Source organism: Echiichthys vipera, assembly GCF_963691815.1.
Source record: "Echiichthys vipera genome assembly, chromosome: 4".
NCBI classification, from domain to species: Eukaryota; Metazoa; Chordata; class Actinopteri; order Perciformes; family Trachinidae; genus Echiichthys; species Echiichthys vipera.
In genome coordinates, this window is record NC_139829.1 from 32,614,486 (window position 1) to 32,638,611 (window position 24,126).

General features: G+C 46.8%; 1 protein-coding gene across 1 annotated transcript in view; it reads right to left on the minus strand.

The window, feature by feature from the left end:
- Window positions 1-11,987: 11,987 nt before the first annotated feature.
- LOC310946370 (coiled-coil domain-containing protein 183-like) overlaps window positions 11,988-24,126 on the minus strand; it is a gene marked incomplete at both ends in the record, with an annotated part of 12,586 nt that continues 447 nt past the window's right edge. The window contains 11 exons of the mRNA XM_083912812.1: window positions 11,988-12,118; window positions 13,499-13,568; window positions 14,395-14,517; window positions 16,078-16,237; window positions 17,275-17,435; window positions 17,917-18,017; window positions 19,504-19,642; window positions 21,228-21,350; window positions 21,550-21,654; window positions 21,813-21,980; window positions 22,847-22,953. Coding sequence (XP_083768938.1) covers window positions 11,988-12,118; window positions 13,499-13,568; window positions 14,395-14,517; window positions 16,078-16,237; window positions 17,275-17,435; window positions 17,917-18,017; window positions 19,504-19,642; window positions 21,228-21,350; window positions 21,550-21,654; window positions 21,813-21,980; window positions 22,847-22,953 — 1,388 coding nt within the window. The remainder of the gene's footprint in view (window positions 12,119-13,498; window positions 13,569-14,394; window positions 14,518-16,077; window positions 16,238-17,274; window positions 17,436-17,916; window positions 18,018-19,503; window positions 19,643-21,227; window positions 21,351-21,549; window positions 21,655-21,812; window positions 21,981-22,846; window positions 22,954-24,126) is intronic.

A 24,126-nucleotide genomic window follows, 5' to 3' on the forward strand; every position in this document is an offset into this window, starting at 1 on the left:
TATTAAAGTGATATCTTTGTCTTTCTGGGGTCGAAGAACGTCAGCACCGCCTCTGTTGTGACAGTGGTTTTCAATCGTGCCCGTTCCTTCTCATAGTCGTCCAACTGAACTCACTTTTATCATGTATGCCAGGGGTGTCAAAGTGATCCAGTAAAGGGTCGCTGTGGCTGCAGGTTTTCATTCCAACCAAGCAAGAACACACCTGACTCGACTTACTCAATCACCTGAACTGCCTTCACACAGTTGGTTTTGTTGGACCAGGTGTGTTTTTGATTGGTTGGAATGAAAACCTGCAGCCGCAGCGACTCTTTACTGGATCACTTTGACACCCATGATGTATGCTGTGATCACACCGCCCGCGATGGATGCGATATAACGATATCTACAGACGCGTTTTGAGCACAAGCAGTGCGTTCCTCACTTTACTTGTTTTACCTGCGATGAGACAGACGCGGAAATCGATGGATAAATGCCTCCGACGTGCGAGTTGAAAAAATTGAACTGCGCTGTGGCACGATGAACGGACACAAGAGGAACAGGTACACAGGGAGACCTCAGGGTATGTAGAGGGTATGATCCGGCACCGAGTGACGCTCAGTACCGGGTTAATATACAGAGTGGCAGGTGATCAATGCCAACAAGAATCACCTGCCAGGAAACAAACTCAACCAGAGAAACAGAAAGAGAGCACATACAGAAAAACGCAGACAGAGGGAGACTGTCCTGAACCAATCACAACAGCGTCAGCCAATCAGCGTTGAGATCGCGGTAAGCGTCATCACATCCGGGAGATCACCGGGGGATCACCACAGCCGCCACTGTTGCAGTTCTTGACCACATCAAGGAAACCGGACTCTTCTTATGGATATAATATATAACAGATATAACTCTGACCTGTGGGTGGCAGCAACGTGTCTTCAGGCGTCCAGTCTGCCTTGTATGGTCAGGTGCCTGTACATCAGCGGTGGGTACCTGAGGTCTGACGCCTCAATCCAGGCTCAAGACAAAAGGAGACTTGATAATGTGGTCTGGACCGGCTCTATACGAAGAATGTCCCGAGATAACTTCTGTTAAGATTCGACACTATAAATACAATTTGACTGAACACTTTAATTGAATTGAACGCACCGGAGTGGTTATTTAGTGCTGTGTTTTTGTAATGTTATTGTCAGGATACTAAAATTTGCCTTTCGTTGATTTATAAGGGAAACCAGCCGTGGGTCCTCTTGTACTTGCACTAATGCATGTGTATACATCATCAATCTGTGCTGCTGAACGCTTGCCAGGAATGATGTTGGGATTATGTGTCGCAATTAAAACTCTCCTACGTTTCTCAGAGTGACTTTAAACAACCTCCAAACAAACGGAGTGAAGTTGCCCACTTCAGCTGTAGTCTGGCGCCCACACCGCCCGCCTGAGCAACGCGTCAGCAGCGGGCACCTCTGAGATCTTCGTCTGATGAGTCTTGCCTATTTTTACCATGACACACACCTGGTTTGCATGCGGCAAAGGGACACTGAAAGGTCTCTCCACAGTCATATTGACATCATAACAGCACTTTCACTACAGTTTCTGCAGCAGTCAGCAGTTCCAGTGAGGCAGCTGCGACACACTTCTCGTGCACGGAGTCTGGCCTAGACATAACAACCACAAATGTCATAGAAAGGAATAGGTGGAGGAAAAGTCGGTAGGATTGGCAGGGAAACATGCGCGTGATGCATCAGCGTGTAGGGGTACAATAGCAAAGACACCAGTAGCTTGTATTGGGGCGACTGTGGATCAGTGTTAGAGTTGGTCGTCCTACATTCGAGAGATTGGCGGTTTGATTCCCACCTCCCCCGGTCCACATGTCGAAGTGTCCTTGAGCAAGACACTGAACCCCAAATTGCTCCCCGTGCTGCGCATGGGTGTGTGAATGTGGTGTGAATGGTTAGATTAGATGGTCTGTAGATGTCCACTGCCATCAGTGTGAATGTGTGTGTGAACGGGTGAATGTGACAAACACTGTGAAAAGCGCCTTGAGTGGTCAGAAGACTAGAAAGACGCTTTATAAGTACAAGTCCATTTGTATTACGAAGCAGGATCTGTGATCAGCAAGGTAACTTGACCCTGGGTTCTCCATGTTATGACAATGTTCACTTCCCACCATGGTAAGATATCATATTACGTCTGAGGGCTTTAATGCACGACCAGAATGACAGATGACTGTTTGTTTTTTAGATCCACGTCTAAACCAAGTCTAAAACATTCATACTGTAGTCTCCCCTACGTGGTCTCATGGGATGGCGTATAAATAGCACGCCACTTTTCATGACTTTCATGACTTTTCGCGTGCATGTCTACGCATATTAAGCTTTACGCGTGTCATTTAACGCCCGTAGTTCCCCAGGGTAAGGGTTAGGGTTAGGGGTTAGGGTCAGGGTAAGGGTTAGGGTTAGGGTTAGGGCATTTCACGCCCGTTATTTCAGCCATCCTTAACATGAAATATTGATTTAAAAACAACCCTCTGACAGAAAGCTCCACCACTTCGTATTTCTCCGCAAGGTGGCGGAGAAATACGAACACGTGGGTTTTCCCTCAATGACATTTGTGCGTGAAATGACAACGCCATCTCTGCACTATACAAGTCAATTGAGACTACATGGCGTGAAATGACACGCAAAAATCATGACATACGTTGTAATTATACGTGAGATGGCTTGAGAGAAATAGCGTGTCATTCACACGCCATTTGGTGAGACCAGGCTGGTCTCCTGAACCCAGGTCTAATGACACTGATGGTTAAAACTTCACTTCCCGACCATTTTGCCTGAAGTCCTTCACCCTGAACTCTTCCTATGACACCTGGCAGTCGAGTAGAGGTGTTCCAGCATAATTAAACTGACTGCTGCCGCATTCGGATCATTCACATGGAAGGTATAAAGACTAGGTGGCGGTGACGTTGGTCATGAGAGCCATTCACGTGTCGGTGCTGCCGTTTTTAGATGTGTGACGAGTGAGAAACTCATCGAGAGCCCCCCCCCCCCTTCCTCCACCCCTCAAACTCCTCAACACACGGCGAGCATCACTGCACTAAAATAGACAGACTTAGATCTGAGCATATGCTGCTATGTATGTCAGTGACTAAGAGAGGCAACCTGAGGTCTAACTAAACACGTTTTGTTCTGTGCAGTGAGCATTCTTCACGCTGAGATACAGCTAAGTAAAGCCACAGTTTACCCAGTACATGATTCTGTCTCTAGTGGGACTTCATCTGAATATGATTCAAACCATCACAGGACACCGACCCCAGGGAAATAAAGAAGTTAGAATCAAATTGGACCGGTGTTGAAAAGGAAATACAATTGATTAGGGGGTATTTGTGTGGCCGCGTTTCATCTGATCTGTTTTGTTTGGTGTAATGCCTCCTGAAAATAATGGTAAATGGACTTATATGGCACATTTCTAGTCTTCTGACTACTCAAGGCACTTTCCCACCCATGGGAGCAATTCAGGGTTCAGTGTCTTGCCCAAGGACACTCCAACATGCGGACCAGGGGATCAAACCGCCGATTTCTTTGATGGAGGATGACCAACTCCCCCACTGATCCACAGCCAGATCAAAAATGATGAGACAAAAGGAAAGCCCAAAGACAGAAAATGAAAAGAAGTGACGTAAAACGAAAAAGTGCCGACCACCAGGTCTGAGAAATGAAGCCACTTTAGCAGAAACGCTAACATCTGCAGTTCACTGAGTGGCCACACGAGGCCGGCTCCAAGAAAGAGCAAGTCTCCACAGACCCCTGTGTTAAAACGCCAAACACAGCCTGGTACAAAGACATGTTTTGGCCTCTATAGCTAATCATAACTGTGCAGGAGTTTTATATGTTTTAAATGTGTTCATCTGAGGGCAGCCCCCCCCCGACCAAGGATTGTCTTGGTTGACCAGTGGTCGTCATTTAGATGATTCATTGCGTGACTCTGTTCCGCGACAGCTGAAAGGCACAACGCATCTAATCTGCCAGAAATCCAAAAATCCAGAAGAAGAAGAAGAAAGCCGTCAGTGCAGAGTGAAGCGTATCCCGTTCTGATCTACAGGAGAACGGGCAGCTTCAGAGGATAAGGGCGCACTCACACTGTCTGTCCGTACAGTGCCCCGTGCTTTAGGGTCCTTGTCCCCCCCTCCAGGCCCGTTTGTACTCACACTACCTGGGCCTCGGAGAATGCTTCTTGCTGCCTATACGTTATCACGCCGTAACACGTCACACGCATTGATGACGTCATGGCGCTGCGTGGCTTTGTTTATAAAAGCGCGCGGTCTTTTGGCCACATAATGGAAAGCAGCGCAGAAAATATAACGTTTTTGGCTTTCTGTTTTTTTTAGATTCATTGTGCACAGGCACGACCCCGTTTAGTCGACGTTGCAAGGCGACAACTGGAATTGAACCGAACGGCACAAATGAGAAAGTTTTGCGAACAGGAGCGCATAAAATGACGACAGAACCGCCGTAGGCCTCGTGCTCGTTAACGTGCTCGTGCAAACGTGCTTTACTAAAGCCCACCTCTCCCAAACGGGCCGTGGCCGGCCAGCATGTCGCTACTAGGCGCGGTACGCTTGCACTCACACTGGTCAAAGGAACTAGACTTTAGCCGTGAAACGTGCTTGGGCACGGTACAGATGGACAGTGTGAGTGCGCCCTAAATCACTGACGGCCTGATCTCACTACAACACACGTCATCACATTAATGTCCTCGTGTGCTTCATTATTGTTGTTTAAACGGTTTCCCTTCCATCTTTGAGCTGTAATTAGCAGAGGGATCATTCGTGTAAATGTGTATTTCTCACGTCATCATTTCCTCTGGATATAAATTTAAACATGGTCAGATTTTAAAGACGGATGACTCTTTATCATTTCCTCTGATTGAGCTCCACCACAAAGATCGCCAGGGAAGAGACTGCAACCCTCAAAGGAAAGCCTCCTCATCTGTATACCTGTCTTCTATCCACCTGTCAATCAAATGATAACTTGGCTAAACTGCCCCAGGGTCTGCGGAGTGAGTTGGCCTATTACTATGTAAATCCTGCCAGATTACCATATACTCACATCAGTGCTGTCCGGCTGCAACCTGCACCAATAACAGGCCTTAATATCCCACTGCTGCCTGTGCAGTATATTATTTTTTAATATGATTTAGTCTCATGGCTGAACTGAATGCTCCATATGGATTCATATGGAGTCATATTGGCAGCGTTTAGCATCAGATGGTTTGTACGGTTTTATAAATAGGATTTTGGGTTCCCAAACTAAAACTAATTTGGACTGCTCCATGAATCCATGTCGCTGTTCGCTTTCCTGATGAGAGGATGGAAACCACTCTCACACATTTATGGCTGATATGAGGCTAAAACCAGCAGATGATCTTATTTTAGCATGAGGACTGCAGCAGGGGGGCCTGGCTCTGTTCAGAGGTTACAAGCAAATGACTACCTCATCTCATCTCATCTCATCTCATCTTCAGCCTCTTATCCGGCGTCGGGTCGCGGGGGCAGCAGCTTTAGCAGGGGACCCCACACTTCCCTTTCCCGGGCCACATTAGCCAGCTCTAACTGGGGGATCCTGAGGCTTTCCCAGGCCAGTGTGGAGATGTAATCTCTCCACCTGGTCCTGGGTCTTCCCCGAGGCCTCCTCCCAGCTGGACGTGCCTGGAACACCTCCCTAGGGAGGCGCCCAGGGTTCATCCTTACCAGATGATCCTGAACCACCTCAACTGGCTCCTTTCAACGCAAAGGAGCAGCGGCTCTACTCCGAGTTCCTCACGGATGCTGAACTTCTCCCCCTCTCTCTATGAGTCTTGCCTATTTTTACCATGACACACACCTGGTTTGCATGCAGCAAAGGGACACTGAAAGGTCTCTCCACAGTCATATTGACATCATAACAGCACTTTCACTAAGAGTTTCTGCAGCAGTCAGCATGTGTGCGAGCTGCAGCAGTTGCAGCGAGGCAGCTGCGACACACTTATCGTGCGCCGAGTCTGGCCTAGACATAAAAACCACAAATGTCATAGAGAGGTATAGGTAGAGGAACAGTCGGTAGGATTGGCAGGGAAACATGCGCGTGATGCATCAGCGTGTAGGGGCACAATAGCAAAGACACCAGTAGCTTGCATTAAAAAGCAGGATCTGTGATCAGCAAGGTAACTTGACCCTGGGTTCTCCATGTTATGACAATGTTCACTCCCCACCATGGTAAGATATATATTTCCGAGGGCTTTAATGCACGACCAGAATGACAGATGACTGTTTGTTTTGTCTTGTAATGTCTGTTTTTTTAGATCCACGTCCAAACCAAGTCAGAATGTAGTCTCCTAAACCCAGGTCTAATGACACTGATTAGAAGTTCACTTCCTGAGCAGCGGCTCTACTCCGAGTTCCTCACGGATGCTGAACTTCTCCCCCTCTCTCTAAGGGAGACTCCAGCCCCCCTCCTGAGGAAACACATTTCGGCCGCTTGTACCCGCGACCTGGTTCTTTGGGTCCTGACCCAGCTTTCATGACCACAGGTGAGGGTAGAAACCAGGACTGAGCGGTAGATCCAGAGCTTTGTATTCCTCAGCTCTCTTTTCGTCACAACGGTGCGGTAGAGCGACTGCAGCACCGCCCCCGCTGCTCCGATTCTCCGTCCAAACTCACGCTCCATCGTCCCCTCACTCGTGAACATGATCCTGAGGTACTTGAACTCCTTCACTTGGGGTGCCTGCGTCTCTTAAAGTGAAATTCCGGCGTAAAATCATCCCAGGGTCCTTTTGCAGCAAATACACACATGAAATAAGCCATCGAGACAGTTTTTTTTCTAGTCAGTCAGTAATAAATAAATAAGTAACAGTAATAAATGTAATGTACTGTGGCACATCGACAACAACACTGATGTCGTTGGGCTTTCCCTTGGTCTCATCATTTATGATCCATAATTTTCAGGACAAACGAAACAAACCAAACATAACTGATCAGATGAAATGCGGCCACAGAAATAACGAGACCAACAATATGTTTTTTTAACGGCAGGATATGAGGAGGTTGGAGAACAAGCAGGTCACTTGGCACATTGATCGAGTATCCCGTTGGGAAACGTGTCTTGTCTGCACATGTCTGATGTCTTAGGGGAGCAATCGGCAGTGGCAACACGTACAGTACATAACCATGTGCCGGAGCCAGAGGGATTCACAACCTCAGCTGTGCCATGACCTACTTAACTGTTTGACCCGCTTTGTTTTATGCACCCGAGAAACCTGAAGGGAAGAAGGAGGAGGCGGAGGGGCGCTCGGGCGGACATGAAAAATCATTTGCAGACAGAGGTAGGTCACTAACACAGATTAAATCAATAATTTCTTCAAGTGGAGGTGGGACATAAGTGTCGGGGCGTAGCTGGCTTTTGTCCTTTATTTGTAGTTGGAAGCAGCACTATGGCCGTAATGATCAGCTGTGCATGTGTGAATTTACCTGGATACACTGCAAATAAATGTCCTGTCAAACTTAAAGTATATAATTTTAGATTTACTTAAAAACAGACAGACTGGGAGGAGGCCTCGGGGAAGACCCAGGACCAGGTGGAGAGATTAGATCTCCACACTGGCCTGGGAACGCCTCAGGATCCCCCAGTTAGAGCTGGTTAATGTGGCCCGGGAAAGGGAAGTTTGGGGTCCCCTGCTAAAGCTGCTGCCCCCGAGACCCGACCCCGGATAAGAGGCTGAAGATGAGATGAGATAAAGACAGACAACCTTGGACGCCAGTGCAGTAAATGATTTTCACTATTAAGATTTCTTAAAACAACATCATCCTCAAAGTTTGAGTCTTGGATGAGCAAACCTTCCTACCTTGTGTCATATTGTCTCTATATTTAGTTTGGTGATGAGATTGAACTCGGTGGACAGCAGCAGGTGGTGATGTACATCCCGCTATATTTAGTGGGATGTTTAATGTTTTGCTGTGTTTGCAAGGTGCAACCAAAAAATCCCAAGGTAGCCACACCTTGATCCCCCCTTTTATCATCTATATGACTCCAAGGGCGCACTCACACTGTCCTTCCGTCCTGTGCCCCGTGCTTTAGGGTCCTTGTCCCCCCCTCCAGGCCCGTTTGTACTCACACTACCTGGGCCTCGGCGAATGCTTCTTGCTGCCTATACGTCATCACGCCGTAACACGTCACACGCATTGATGACGTCATGGCGATGCGTGGCTTTGTTTCCAGATCTTTCCGTAGACCTCGGAGTTTTTGTGCGTCTTGTCGACTGTTTTTGAATCTTTTCATCGACCAAATCTGCAGTAAACACTCCACCTCCGCATCACACCAACGTGAACCTTTCACCGCCATTGTTTTAAATGTCCGCGCATGGTCCCTCCTTCTTTTTTCTACGTCCCAACAGGCGCACAGGAAATGACCTCAGAACCGCCGTAGGCCTCGTGCTCCTACACTTGCGCACACTCGTGCTCGTACACGTGCAAACGTGCTCTACAAAAGCCCACCTCTCACAAGCCGTGGACGGCCCGCTGGCCGCAGTTATGCGTGGAGCGGTTGCACTCACACTGGTCAAACGAACTAGGCTTTAGCCGAAAAACCGGTTCTGGCCCGGTGCGGAAGGACAGTGTGAGTGCGCCCTAGATAGGACCATGATTGTGTGATGAAATTGAACTTGGTGGACAGCAGCAGGTGGTGATGTACAGGCTGGTAGGATCGGGGTCCATTTAAAATATCAAACACTGATGTTGCCCAGGTGGCAGGTGGCAGTCACTCGCTGTCTGAAAGCATCATATCTCCTGAAATCTATCATCTCACTCCCTGAGAAATATAGTTTTTTAGTGTATAATGGGAGTCAAATAAAATGTACTTTTGCTTTGTTTCTGCTTTTCCTTCATCCGTCTTTGAAGTGGCTTTTTTCACATGCTTGTTCATGTCCTTCCACGTCAGCCTCTCTCCTGGCAACAGCAGAGGACACGGCCTCGTCTCTACAGAAAGTAAGTCACCGTCGAGAGTCCGATCATGACCTAGATTCACGCTGATGATATTTTGAACTCCCTGTTTTTACCCTCGCGTTTCTCCTTAATGACATTGAAGTCTGTCTCTGTCTGACAGTATCTCATCTGTATTGTGTCCTCTTGTGTTACCGCTTCATTAAAGTTAGGCTATATGATGTTAACATCATAGACTGCATAACATCGATAGACGTAGATACCTTGACGTCACCCGTTGGTTTGTGGACTCCTGCTGGGGTCATCCCTATGTTCCCTGGTCGCATAAGCCTCTGCCTTCGCGGATTTAATTCATCATCTTGATACGGCTAGGTTAGGGTTAGGGTGAGGGTCAGGGTTTATAGGGGGTAGTGTTTGGGTCTACATAGGCTTATTTGCCAGGGAATTTGGCACTGATAGGGAAAGATATAACAGGCAGAGGAACATAGGGCCCTTTCCGTGAAAAGTAGGGTACAGCTGTTCCCCGGTCCCAAACAAAGCAGGAAATCTATCTATCTATCTATCTATCCATCCATCCATCCATCCATCCATCCATCCATCCATCCACCCACCCACCCACCCATCCATCCATCCATCCATCCATCCATCCATCCATCCATCTATCCATCTATCCATCTATCCATCTATCTATCTATCTATCTATCTATCTATCTATCTATCTATCCATCTATCTATCTATCTACCTATCTATAAGGACAGTAGAATGATTTTTTCTTTATCTAAAACAAAGTAAAACCAATAAACGAGTGTTTCAGTGGCACATCTCTCCACAGCCCAGTGTTATCTGGTACACCCTGTTAACCTGACCCAGTTCTACTTGAAGCCTTCATCAGGTGACCGTAATCATAGGTCAGCATGTCGTGCTGCTCTGAAAGAGTCCTTAGAATCAAGTCACATTTAATCAGGCCAGTGGACTGCCGCTGTGCCGACTGTGTGACGAGTTTGTATTGAGCAATTTGTCAAATGGAAGTCACTCTGGCATGGCCCAAGCCTGTCGAACTCTAAACAGCGTATAATATCCTAACGTATTTGGGCACATATGGATGAAGAAGCAGACCTTCCTGTGAAATACAGGGGAGGTGGAAAAGCTGCGATTGCTTTCTCTTAGTTTTCACGACAGGATTTTGCAAAAAGCTTTACACAAAAGGTTTCACTCCTAATGTGTGCCTCAAATCTGACATAGCACGCAAAATGCAAAGATATGCATATTAACTGCACATACAGATGATGAAGCATTCAATGCCACATTCACACTTACAAAGTCTGTTTCATACTTAAGGGCGCACTCACACTGTCCATCTGTACCGTGCCCGAACAAGTTTTACTGCTAAAGTCTGGTTCGTTTGACCAGTGTGAGTGCAACCGTACCACTCCTAGGCGAGGCACGCTTGCCAGCCACGGCCCGTTTGGGAGAGGTGGGCTTTTGTAAAGCACGTTTGCACATGTACGAGCACGAGCGTGCGCACGTGTACGAGCACGAGGCCTTCGGCGGTTCTGAGGTCATTTCCTGTGCGCCTGTTGGGACGTAGAAAAAAGAAGGAGGGACCATGCGCGGACATTTAACAACAATGGCGGCGAAAGGTTCACGTTGGTGTGATGCGGAGGTGGAGTGTTTACTGCAGATTTGGTCGATGAAAAGATTCAAAAACAGTCGACAAGACGCACAAAAACTCAGAGGTCTACGGAAATATCTGGAAACAAAGCCACGCATCGCCATGACGTCATCAATGCGTGTGACGTGTTACGGCGTGATGACGTATAGGCAGCAAGAAGCATTCGCCGAGGCCCAGGTAGTGTGAGTACAAACGGGCCTGGAGGGGGGGACAAGGACCCTAAAGCACGGGGCACGGGACGGATGGACAGTGTGAGTGCGCCCTAAGAGCTTAATTCAAGGCAAGAGAGTCTACAGTTGATCACACCAGGGAGGGAAACGAGTGTCCACCATGTCATCTCTCATTCACATGAACTTCTACATGTGCATCTGTTCTCTTTAAACACAATGGTCCCACCTAGTGGTTCAATATCAACTCTGCACGTTTAAGCAAGGTCTCACCTCTGGTTGTCTTTGAGCCTTTCTTACAACGTACGCTACATTTAAGACGTGAGGGGGATTAAGGACATTAAGGACATAGTAACCCTCCTGTTGTCCTCATTTTCTGTATACACCCTTTGTCCTCCGGGTCAAAATGACCCATCTTCACTAAACCCCTAATATAAGCATTCATAATGCTCTGGGTTGTATTCCTCCCCATCTTCTTCTTCTGATACATCCTACACACTCACGGCTTCAGCACAGACAGAGTTCGGGGCCCTGTCGTCTGCAGCACCTTTATAATCTCTGCAGTCTGCGATAACACCTGTGTGTTGTTTACGTCTGCTACTGTCTCGTTCACGTCTGCTACTCATTGATCTGAGACTGATCAAAGGCACAGCGGTCCGTGAGAAGACCACATGATCTGTCTTGTTTACGTCTGCGACTGATTAAAACAACTCAAACATTGTAACATTCTGTGGTTTGTAAATAACTCTGTGACCTTGAGTTCAACTCTTTTTGCCTCACGGGTCATTTTGACCCCAAGACGACCTTTGTACCTTTTTTTGTACAGCTCACATGGAAATGTGAATGAAAGCAACATTTCACTTTTTCTACTGTTGGTGCCAATCGAGGAAAAGTCAAGTTAAAAAAATATCGTTTAGGGGATTTTTTGGGGGTTTTTAACACAGTGGCGGGTCATTTTGACCTGAAGACAACAGGAGGGTTAAGACTGTAAAGGCCCGAATACAGCCTTATAAACATTGAAGGGAAATACTGTCACGGTTATTTCGTCCAGAATAGAAAAGCAATTCCAGCATCACTCTTTCATCATCAGTAGTTGTGTTTACGCTGTGGATCAGTGACGATCGAACAAGCAGAAGAGTGCCGCAGTTCTCCTGTTTATTTCACTGCCCGTATCACACCCACCGTGTGCTCTGCATCTTCCTACTGCTTCCTCTTGCCTCTCCTCGAGGACTTCTTGTTCTGCTCCGATTCAATCAGTCTGACGCTGCAGCGTTTGATCTCCTCGCGGGATGGAGAACACTCGCCTTCGTCATCACTCAGCAGGGGAGCGTCTGTGAGAAGGAGGGATCTATTCTCAGTACTGAATATGTTTACTCGCATGGCAGCTGGATTCTCGTGATCCAGATCCATCTGGTCAGGTTTCAGGTAGTGCTGGGCAGTGTTACCCCACGTTTTTTATCACGGTGTTTTTCAAGATTTGAGATTTCAAGAGAGCAGTGTGAGAAACTAGTGATGTCCTGTGGGCGCAGATGTGCTGGTGTCATTCAAAGAAAGGGTCTCTACACTTCCTGTTCATTTTTGAATCCTATAACCTCTTCTGACACAATGGTTACTGTTATTTTGCTCACTGTTTTTTTCATAAAATAAAGCTTTTTGTTGAAGTGCCTTTAAATAAACATGTTAGTACAGCAGTGGTAAAGCCACAACTAATATTCAGTCAAATTCTGAACAGTAAAAAACAACAGTATAACAGTATTATTAATAAGTTGTTCTCTAGTCTGATCTCCAGTGTATATATTATATATAAATTAGTCTTAAACCTCTTATAATCGTGTGATCCCACAATCCCCCATTAAATTTTGGCGACCGAGCGGGGGTTGTGACCGCCAGTTCAGGAACCAGAGCTCAGACTCATTGTACCATTTCAACAAAGTATGTGCCATTGAAAAAAATGTAAGACATTTGAAATGAAATGAGGGGGGGCGGAGAGTTACCACGCGACAGTGTGAAAGCCCCTTTAGGGCGCACTCACACCGTCCTTCCGTACCGTGCCCCAGGACGTTTCACGGCTAAAGTCTAGTTCGTTTGACCAGTGTGAGTGCAACGGCCCGTTTGGGAGAGGTGGGCTTTTGTAAAGCACGTTTGCACATGTACGAGCACGAGCGTGCGCACATGTACGAGCACGAGCACTAGGCCTACGGCAGCTCTGAGGTCATTTCCTGTGCGCCTGTTGGGGCATAGAAAAAAGAAGGAGGGACCATGCGCGGACATTTAAAACAATGGCGGCGAAAGGTTCACGTTGGTGTGATGCGGAGGTGGAGTGTTTACTGCAGATTTGGTCGATGAAAAGATTCAAAAACAGTCGACAAGACGCACAAAAACTCAGAGGTCTACGGAAAGAACTGGAAACAAAGCCACGCATCGCCATGACGTCATCAATGCTTGTGAAGTGTTACGGCTTGATGACGTATAGGCAGCAAGAAGCATTCGCCGAGGCCCAGGTAGTGTGAGTACAAAAGGGCCTGGGGGGGGGGGGGGGGGGGGCAAGGACCCTAAAGCACGGGGCACGGGACGGAGGCACAGTGGGAGTGCGCCCTTAGATGTCTTCAACTGGATTAACAGATACATTATTACTGACATTTTCTTCTTGTGTTTTTCTCTACCCTTCAATAAGCTGCTGGATGCGTCCAGCTCTGTGTGTTGATACTCACTTAGAGGGGTGGTCGGTCTCTTTATGTTCCTCAGCTCCATCCTGTTGAGCTGTTCGAGCACACTGTAAACCTAAGGAAGAAGAAGACGCAGAGGCAAAGGCAGAGGTAGTTAACCACGCTTAACAGACTCATGGTCACAACTATCAACTACTAAAAGAGAGGGATGCATGAAGCATTGCGGCATTATATGATACAAGATGAAAAAAGTATTTTGAATGGACAAAGAACAGGGAATTTAAACCAAATGTGAATTCTGACACCTTTAAAAATGCATCTTATAGCATTAGAAGCGTTAAAGGAAGATTTACATTGAAATAAATGTCTGTTAAATCATTATCACCAAATGAGGTTACACAATGGGGATTGAACCTGTGGCCTGATGGAGGAAAGTATTGCAATATTGAAATATTTGCAGTATTCTGAAACGTGTGTATGTGGTAAATAAACAACAACAACAACACTGTCTTCCAGTTTTCTCCACTGAATACACAAAAGACTGATCTCTGCACTCAATACTGAAAACTTGAATCAATAACAAGACTCTTAACTCTGCCTACAAACTCTGAGATTAGCTCCATCGTTAATAGAAATCTTAAGGATTGCCACTTAAAAGGAGCCACTTGTGGAAAACTACATACTGAATTTCAGTGTTTGTTTACAATAACTTGAGGTAGAAAGCCCTCGTGTCCCGTACAAACGAGTCAATGGCGCTGAGCAAACGCTGGTTAATTAAAGATGCTACAAAACAAATTAGTTCAATGACACCGTGATTCGTTCTATAATAAAAACATCGGGGTAAAATATCGAATAAAGCACATTAACGTGTCCCATCCTTGAAAACAGTGTTGGTGAGAACAAACAGAAAGCAGATAAAAAGTGTGAGAGACTTGGAGTACCCTCTCTTGGTCCAGGCCGATCTCAGGCTTCTGCTCCGATGCTCTTTGCAGTAATGTCGGCAGACGGGCGCCGATGTCCCTCAGTTTGTCTATGGTCTCAGTACTGGATGCACTGGGCACCCCCTGAGGAATGAGAAAAAGATCTATGAACAACAAGCAGACAAACTAGAGAGCACTCACGCTGGCAAGAGCTAGTAAGAAGCTAACAAGAAGCTAGCAAGATTCCAGTTTACAGTAGGCGCACTCACACTGTCCATCTGTACCGTGCCCAAGCACGTTTAACGGCTAAAGTCTAGTTCCTTTGACCAGTGTGAGTGCAACCGTACCGCGCCTTGCCCGTTTGGGAGAGGTGGGCTTTTGTAGAGCACGTTTGCACATGTACGAGCACGAGCGTGCGCACATGTACGAGCACGAGCGTGCGCACATGTACGAGCACGAGTGTGCGCACATGTACGAGCACGAGGCCTACGGTGGTTCTGAGGTCATTTCCTGTGCGCCTGTTGGGACGTAGAAAAAAGAAGGAGGGACCATGCGCGGACATTTAAAACAATGGCGGCGAAAGGTTCACGTTGGTGTGATGCACAAAGCCAAAAACGTTTCCATGTTTTCTGCGCTGCTTTCCATTTCCATTCCAGGCAAACATCAGCGAATGAGCATCGTCATTGTCAACATGTTAGCATACTGAGGTTAGCAGTTAGCTCAAGCCGCGAGCTTGGCTACAGGCTAATTCCATACTACACACAAATTGTAAGCAGGTCTGAGTATGTAGTGTATCACATCGATCCAGGCGTAGGGTCTGGCAACAAGCAATAGACCCTCCCAATGCATGCATTTCAAATTACGCACGGATAGCGCTACGACTGACTACGACCAATGAATAAGGTGAAGACTATGACTGCTCAGCAGTGTCGTCATCGGTTATGCCTGCCCATAACAGATTTGACTGGGGATTGGGGTTTTCTGACATGGTAAATGAACTCCGACGCTTCGTGCCCAGAGGCGGCGGCAGAGCAAATTGAAATTCCCAAGCGGTGCTTTTGGATTTCCAGGGTATATGTAGGGACAAAATAAAGCATGCTCTAGCTAGACAGTGCACACGCCAAGTAGGCCTACTGTTGATGTTTAGAGTGCGCTGTCGATGGAAACTATTCACCAGCAATGTCGTCTGGCTCACCGAAGGTACAGTGCTGGGATAAACTCTGACATCCGGCCCCCTTCTGCTATCTCCACTAACTGTTTTTGTAAAGGCACCATCCGCTTAGCTCCACCTAGCCTAGCATGTCAGCAACGTATCTTCTCCCCCGAACTGTCTGGTTTATCAAAAAGTGGACATGTCTGTCAAGGGGGATGCTCGTGGGTACCAATAGATCCCATTCAGGTATCTTGAGGTCAGAGGTCAAGGGACGCCTTTGAAAATGGACAAACCAAAACGTACCCTAACTATCATTAATTAGCCTCCTTCCTGAAAAGCTAGCATGGCATGATAGGTACCAATGGATTCCTTAGATAATTTAGTTATTTATAATACCAATATCTTCACTCTAGCTTCAATATTGCTCAGCCTTTGTAAGACAAAAAGTCGTGGTAGGGGAAGCTGGTGTCTGCGAGTGGTTGGAGCGGTTTGAATCATTAGTAAACAAAAAGATATCCTAAAGTTGAGAGAGGACTGATTTTGGTCCAGACCTCCACGGGAACGCAGCTTATCCTGAAGTAGAGGTTGTTGACCCCCTGCTCCACAGCATCCAACAGGTCCTGAGACTGCTCCAGCTCGGACTGCAGTCGTTGGACGCGGCCCATTTCCTGGTTCAGCTTTGCCTGCATTTCTCCCTTCAGGTCGTCAAACCTTAAAAAATCAAAACAGATGGAGTTAGACGGGTATGGTTTAAGCAAAGGGGGCAGAAGTTAGAGGTGTAGAAAGTAAGGACGGGGCCATCACCACTTTACGCATCTGGCTCAATCTGGTGTCACGGCTGGTGTGATCCCATCGCAAAAAGGTCTCTAGTTTCTGTTTACCTGCCCAATTTCCCAGTCAAGGTCGACTGGACTTATTCAACCAACTGAATCGCCTTCACACAGTTGGATTTGTTGGATCAGGTGTGCTCTTGCTTGGTTGGAATGAAAACCTGTAGCCACAGCGACTCTTTACTGGATTAGTTTGAGACACCTGACCTAGAGATACTCAGTTTACTAAGATGGAAGGCTGCACCTGTTCTCATCCCAACCCTTGCTGTTGTTTCAGGACCTTTTGGCATCACTCGTCTACCTTTCCTTTATAGTACGTTGTACCTAGTTTTGTTAAATTAAACTTCTGTTAATGAATACTTTCATTTTTACCAAAAACACCTGGTGAGTCAGTTGAGTCATTTTCATTTTTCAGCCTTTGCATTGTATTTAAATGAAAGGTAAAAATCTGATATACTGTATGTATATAAGGGCGGCACGGTGGTGTGGTGGTTAGCACCATCGCCTCACAGCAAGAGGGTCCCTGGTTTGAATCCCGGCTTAGGCCCTTCTGTGTTGAGTTTGCATGTTCTCCCCGTGTCTGCGTGGGTTTTCTCCGGGTTCTCCGGTTTCCTCCCACAGTCCAAAGACGTGCAGGCGTTCGGTTCATTGATGACTCTAAATCACCCGTAGGTGTGAATGGTTGTCTGTCTCTGTTCGTCTCTATGTGCCCTGTGATAGACTGGCGTCCTGTCCAGCCCCCCGCGACCTCATTAGGGACAAGTGGTTGAAGGTGGATGGATGAATGGGCGGCCATGTCACATGTTTGCTCTCAACAAACACATATGCCAGAACCGGTGATGAAAGATTGAAGACGATACTTGAATATGACAGTAAGGACAAACCTTTGAACAGTGAGTAGCACAGCATCAACAGTACCTTGTAGCTGCAGGCTTGACACTGAACTTGAGCTCAGCATGCTGGAGCTCCAGATCAGCCAGGGCCTGGGCCTCCTGCCTGGTCACTTCTTCATACTGGGTTACCTCGGTGAGGAGCTGCTCCTTGGTGGCTTGCTGTGACACCACCAAGTTAACTAGTTCCTATTGAGACAGCCAGACAAATGGGCCATAATATAACAATAATGAGCTTGGCTTGCTGTCAAGAATGTCACAGCTTAGGGGCTGCGTGTGTGTGTTAGCCGTACACATACTGTGGAATGCAGCCAAGGGCGTATTTGCAGAGTTTCTCCATAGAAATAAGCAACAATGACGAATATAATCATGTAAAATAGCACAAAGCATACAATAAAGTTTGTTTGTGAACGTCCTTAAGGGAGCAGTCGAGCGTTTTGGGAAGTTTGCTTTCATGCTAAGAGTTAAGTGAGAAGATTTATGTCTGTATGCTACGACAAGTAGCTCAGCGGCTGGTTTGTTTAGCGTGAAGACTGAACGTAGCCTGGTTACATACAAAAGTCACGTCAAGTTACAATATTTCGTAGTTTGGATTGAATCTCCAATCTCTGCTAGGACTGCTTCATTCATCCTGACCCATGTGAATGTGATTTGAAGGGAAATAGTCTACCTGCACGTCAGCACAGCCCAGAGCCTCTCTCAGAGCCTCCATGTCTTCTACCAGCTTCATATCAGAGCGGGAAGCACCGCAGATGTCATAATAGTCGTGATCTGCGGAGGCACACGGAGCAATATCAACATTTCCGCTACGGTATACGTACAGCTTATTACAATTGCTATGATCGTTTTTTCAATACTTACTTTTAAAACAATTTCCCCTTAAGTCTTAACAGTTAGTAGAACATCAGTCTGTGTCGGCTGTACAATTAATACATTTAATGCTGCCTAAAGGGTTATCTTTCCCACAAGTCTTAATTTTCACTTTTAGAAATGTAACAAATATTGGACCAGAGTTAGAAGGTGCTTCACTGGTGCTGCACATTAAATACAATAACTTGAAAAAGAACATAAAGGAAAGAATTGGATAGTCATAATTTGTCCTTGTAAAAAGTATGTCCAGCTCTTCTAGTCGCTTTATTTTATATACGTACAGTATCTAGATTTAGGTATTGTTTGGATCTGGTGTAGTTGTATGACCTGAACACTGACTGTGGATTAATAAAGGCTCTTATTTTGGTGATTTTCTTCTTTCTTGACATCCATGTTAATTTCATCATCTCATCTCATCTTCAGCCTCTTATCTGGGGTCGGGTCTCGGGGGCAGCAGCTTTAGCAGGGGACCCCAAACTTCCCTTTCCCGGGCCACATTAACCAGCTCTAACTGGGGGATCCTGAGGCGTTCCCAGGCCAGTGTGGAGATCTAATCTCTCCACCTGGTCCTGGGTCTTCCCCGAGGCCTCCTCCCAGCTGGACGTGCCTGGAACACCTCCCTAGGGAGGCGCCCAGGGTTCATCCTTACCAGATGATCCTGAACCACCTCAACTGGCTCCTTTCAACGCAAAGGAGCAGCGGCTCTACTCCGAGTTCCTCACGGATGCTGAACTTCTCCCCCTCTCTCTAAGGGAGACTCCAGCCCCCCCTCCTGAGGAAACACATTTCACACGCTTGGACCTGGACCTGGTTCTTTGGGTCCTGACCCAGCTTTCATGACCACAGGTGAGGGTAGGAACCAGGACTGAGGGTAGATCCAGAGCTTTGCCTTCCTCAGCTCTCTTTTCGTCACAACGGTGCGGTAGAGCGACTGCAGCACCGCCCCCGCTGCTCCGATTCTCCGGCCAAACTCACGCTCCATCGTCCCCTCACTCGTGAACATGATCCCGAGGAACTTGAACTCCTTCACTTGGGGTAAGGATCATGTCCAACATTTTCTACATGTGTAGTGGCTAATCCTGTTTCTCATTTCAGGGACCTTTAAAGTTTCTAACATGTCACGTCTCAGGCCGACATTTGGCTGATAATAAAACAACAGAGGAGCATCGCGATATGTTTTTGTTGCGATACCTGTGACAGGAAGTGAATGTGCTTCTTCCTCTTCTTCTTCTACTTCCTCTTCTTCTTCTTCTTCTTCTTCAGTTTCCTGCATGTGAAAACGATGATGAACATGATGAACCATATCAATCACTTCTTTACAAATGGATTCATCTCATTTGTCTTCAGAAGAGCTGCTCTCCCCTTCGTACCTGCTCCTTCAGCTTACTCTGCCCAGTGGGGCTGAGGCGACTCAGGGTTTCCATTCGCCTTTTCAGCTCCTTTTCTTCTGCACTCAGTTCACATAGCTCAGTATCCATTTCCCTTTTCCTTCCCATCGTCTCGTATTCCATCTGAACCATCTTGCCCTAAAGAGAAAGGTACAAACGATCACATTTGATCTTGAGAAGACCCAAGGAACATACCATGGACCATCATAAATACAAAACATCAGTGGAATAAGACAGGGATGTTGTAATGTTGCATTGCTGCTTGTTTTATCTGTAGTGATAAGCTGTGATTAATAAACCTCCTGCTTTCATATGCACTGGTCGATAGTAGGGCGATTAAGTGTCTTTTTGTAGATAAATGAATAAGTAGGGGGCGGCCGGTGGCACAGTGGTTGGAGCATCTGCCCTATGTAAAGAGGCTGAAGGCACACGAGGCAGCGGCCGCGGGCTCAACTCCGCCCTGCGGCCCTTTGCTGCTGTATCACCTGCTGTGATCGTACGGACTCTTCTACTCGCTGCTCTCTGTTCAACAACCCACTGTTGGAGTTTGTCCTCCAGCTGCAGCCGTCTCGCTCTGTTCCCTCTAAACTCTGTTTAGTCTTCTTTACTTGGCGCAGGACGTCTTGTTGCTTCCTCCACTTCGGCACCATTGATTGGTTCATGTTAAACTCTCTGGCTGCTGCTCTATTCCCGTGTTCTACTGCGTGACTAATGGCCTTGAGTGTAAACTCTGCGTCGTAAGCGTGTCTCTTAACAGGAGCCATTTTGGGCTCTTTACACAAACACACACATGGAAAAAAAACGGCACGCTTCGCGCAGTCGTATACCTCAACATGCACCGCGCGTTACTTCTTCTACGGGGGAAAATAGAGTCGGCGGCTGCTCACCGTAGTTGGAGACCTGTTGTGGCTCAATATTGGTCCATATATAAGGAGCACCGCATTATAAGGCGCACTGTCGGCTTTTGAGACATTTGAAGGTTTTTTAGATGCAACTTAAAGTGCGGAAAATACGGTAGTTTATATAAAATCACCACATAGATAGGCTTATTTCCTATTTCATTGTGATTTATATTAAAAAAAAGACACGCACGTTAGATTAAGGGCTGGACCTGAATACTCAAATGTTCATTCACTGGAAGGAAGCTTTGAGGGGGTTCCTTCAACACCATCACTGCTCGTTCTGACAGCTTGATAGGTTTTAGAGCTAATTCATTATGTCTGGAATTAAATTCCCTAAAGTCAGAACAGAAAGTGTCATAGATTTCCAGGTTGTATGAATCCTTAATATCACAGAAATGAAATGTGTCATGTTATAAAGAGAGAGTGACGCACAGAGACACATCGCATTACTACTCTACTACTGGGCTGGTAGGCCGGTGACTCTACCACTGAGCCACCACTCTACCACTGATCCACCGGGGCGCCCACTCTACCGCTGATCCACTGGGGCGCCCCTCTCTACCACTTAGTCACCGGGCCACCTTGGTGCCCACTCTACCACTGAGCCACCGGGGTGCCCACTCTACCACTGACCCACCGGGGCACCCACTCTACCACTGACCCACCGAGGGGCCCCACTGTAAATACAATTGAATTCAAATCTGGAAAATACAGTGAAGTGAAACTGCTTCCCATTTTACTGGAGCTTCTGAAAGACATACACATCACAGCAGACCCCCTCTCTATAGTCCGGATTCAGGTTTGAGGGGGTGAAGTCTTACCAGTGTGCTGTCGGCAGCAGCTGCCGCTGACTGGAACTGTTTGGCGGCTTTGTCCACCTGTGCCTGTCCAACGGCAACTGCGTGCTCTTTGTTGTCCAGGTCCTTGTACATACCATGGACCTCCTGAGCATCATGAATACAAAACATCAGTGGAATAAGACAGGGATGTTGTAATGTTGCACTGCTGCTAGTAAAGATTTATGACAGCGGGAGATAAACGATAGAGCAAACTATGAGACGACAGACGTTTTTCTATCATCATATATTACACGTCATTGTATCGCAAAGCCCCAGCTGACAGTGGAAAACCAGCATAGCTCACCTGCTCCAGGTGCTCACGAATGTGTCGATAGGCGGTCTGTATTTCCTTAGCCTTTATGATCTTCGTCTTCATCTTGTCTACATTGTTCTCCAGCTGTCGTATACGCTGACATTAGAAAATGACGCAAAAAGTTAGAAGATATGTGCAAACAGCGTGTGTTCAAACAGTGTTTTAGCCATTTCTCAAGGAGTGTAACTCTGCGTTTTATCAAGTGTCTTTGGGGAAGGTGGTGACCGTCCAAACGTCCGTGGGTGCTCACTCACCTGCTTACACGTGTCCTCGCTGTTGTAATTTGTGGGCTGAAGGGTTTTCAGTTCCAGTGACTCCTGAAGCTCCTTCAACCTCACTTCTTTCTCCTTCACAGTGAACTTCAGCTTGTTGTGCTCGTTGATCAGAACGTGCCTCCTCCGCTTCTCTTGTTCAATCTTTTTCTGAATGACAGGAAAACTCGATTCAACGTCCGTGATTCCCAATTTAAAACCCGATAAGTCAAAGTGATGTCGGCACGGTTAGGTTTTATAGGCGCTGTAGCACCGTGCTGGTGTTAATTAACGTCTGTGTCACATTTAGTGAACTTTTTGATTTATTAGCTTCTATTTGTGGCGACTGCGGCTCAGAGAGGTCGGAGAGTTTGAGTACAGCCTTTTCAACGACACATAAGAGAGTGGGTCGTCCTCCGTTGGAAAGATCGGCTGTTTGATCCCCACCCCCCCCCTGGTCCACATGTCAAATAGTCCTGAATGAATGTGAATGTGGTGTGAATGGTTAGATTAGAGGGTCTGTAGATGTCCACTGCCATCAATGTGAAAAGGTGAATGTGACGAAACACTGTGAAAGCACCTGTATTGTGAAAAGTCCATTTACCATTTATTTTGATTAGATTTAGTTTTTTATGGGCATCACAGGGTAAGCGACGGGCCATTACGGAGGTCAGGGAGGCAGCAGAGGTTGCCTCAAGGTGGCTGTGGTTAAGGAGAGGAGAACCATGGGTGCGGTAGCGCTACCTGGACACAAGCTAGGGCCTGATCAACCCCCGCTGGGTCGCCTGGGTGAGAGCGTATGATGCTTGAAAGACCCGAAACACTCTGTGACCCCAGGTAACATCACTGAGGATGTGTCCAGGTTGCATCAGTCGATGTATTTTACAAGTTATGCTTATTGTTACTCTGACCCTCTCCCACCTTTTTGCATTGAAACTGTTGCACAATGAAAATTTCCCTGGGGATAAATGAAGCTTCTTGAATGTCTTGCTAAAGGGCACTGCAGAAAACAGGGACGACAACAAAGTAGGCGTTACCTCCAGAGGTAGTCCGGGCTTGGAAGACGGGGTTTGTCTCGGGGTCAGTTTATCGTGGCTGTCCAAGGCCTGGTTCGCTGCACCGTCCTCTGCTTCCGTCTGTTTCTCTGGAAATTAAAATGGATTAGATTCATTTATTGTATTCATAAAAAACTTTAGTCGAGTCAAGTCTAGAGATCGTTATTGTCCCCGGGGGGCAGTTTGCAGCAGAGTCAGCGGCAAACACAACAGTAAAATGCACAATAATGACACACACGGTGACAAAGAGCTAATGATTAAAAGTTAAAGTTGGGGCGGCAGTAGCTCAGTCCATAGGTGACCTGGCTGGGAATCGGAGGGTCGCCGGTATGGAGCGTGGACCGGTGGCTGGAGAGGTGCCAGTTCATCTCCTGGGCACTGCCGAGGCACCGAACCCCCAACTGCTCGGGGCGCCGGTCCACTGTCAGCCCCCTCGCTCTGACATCTCTCCATTAATTGCTTGTATAGGTCCTGTTTGTGCATGTGTGTGTATTTCGGGCCTGTGTGTGTGTTACATGAATAATAACAGAGTGAAAATTGAATTTCCCCTTTGCGGGATAAATAAAGTAATTCTTCTCCTTCTTAAAACGTATCTAGTCCTTGAGTATTCCCACAACTTCTCCACCCTCCTGACTCCTTGAAAGGGGTTTTACGGTGGGCCTTATTTTACTCCATGGTGGTGTTAAGATGCTGTGACTGAGAGTGGTTTCATACTTTATCGAGCGCAATATATTTCCTGCATTCACTGACCTCAAGGAAAAAGAGCTAAAATGAACATGTCGCTATTGTCATAAATATATGCACGTAGTGCTCATCTCATCTTCATCTCATCTCATCTTCAGCCTCTTATCCAGCGTCGGGTCTCGGGGGCAGCAGCTTTAGCAGGGGACCCCAAACTTCCCTTTCCCGGGCCACATTAACCAGCTCTAACTGGGGGATCCTGAGGCGTTCCCACGCCAGTGTGGAGATCTAATCTCTCCACCTGGTCCTGGGTCTTCCCCGAGGCCTCCTCCCAGCTGGACGTGCCTGGAACACCTCCCTAGGGAGGCGCCCTAATATTTTTTTGTGTTTTTAATATACCACAAATTTATACATTTCTATAAACAAAATGTATTGCTCATATGTTCAAATCAAATATATACTATAATAATTATATTATAATATATATATAATATAGTCTGCACTTATCTAACCCCGCCCCTTCTCCATCACTGATTTTAATTAAGCTTCTTATTCATAATAATTATCATCAACATTTCATT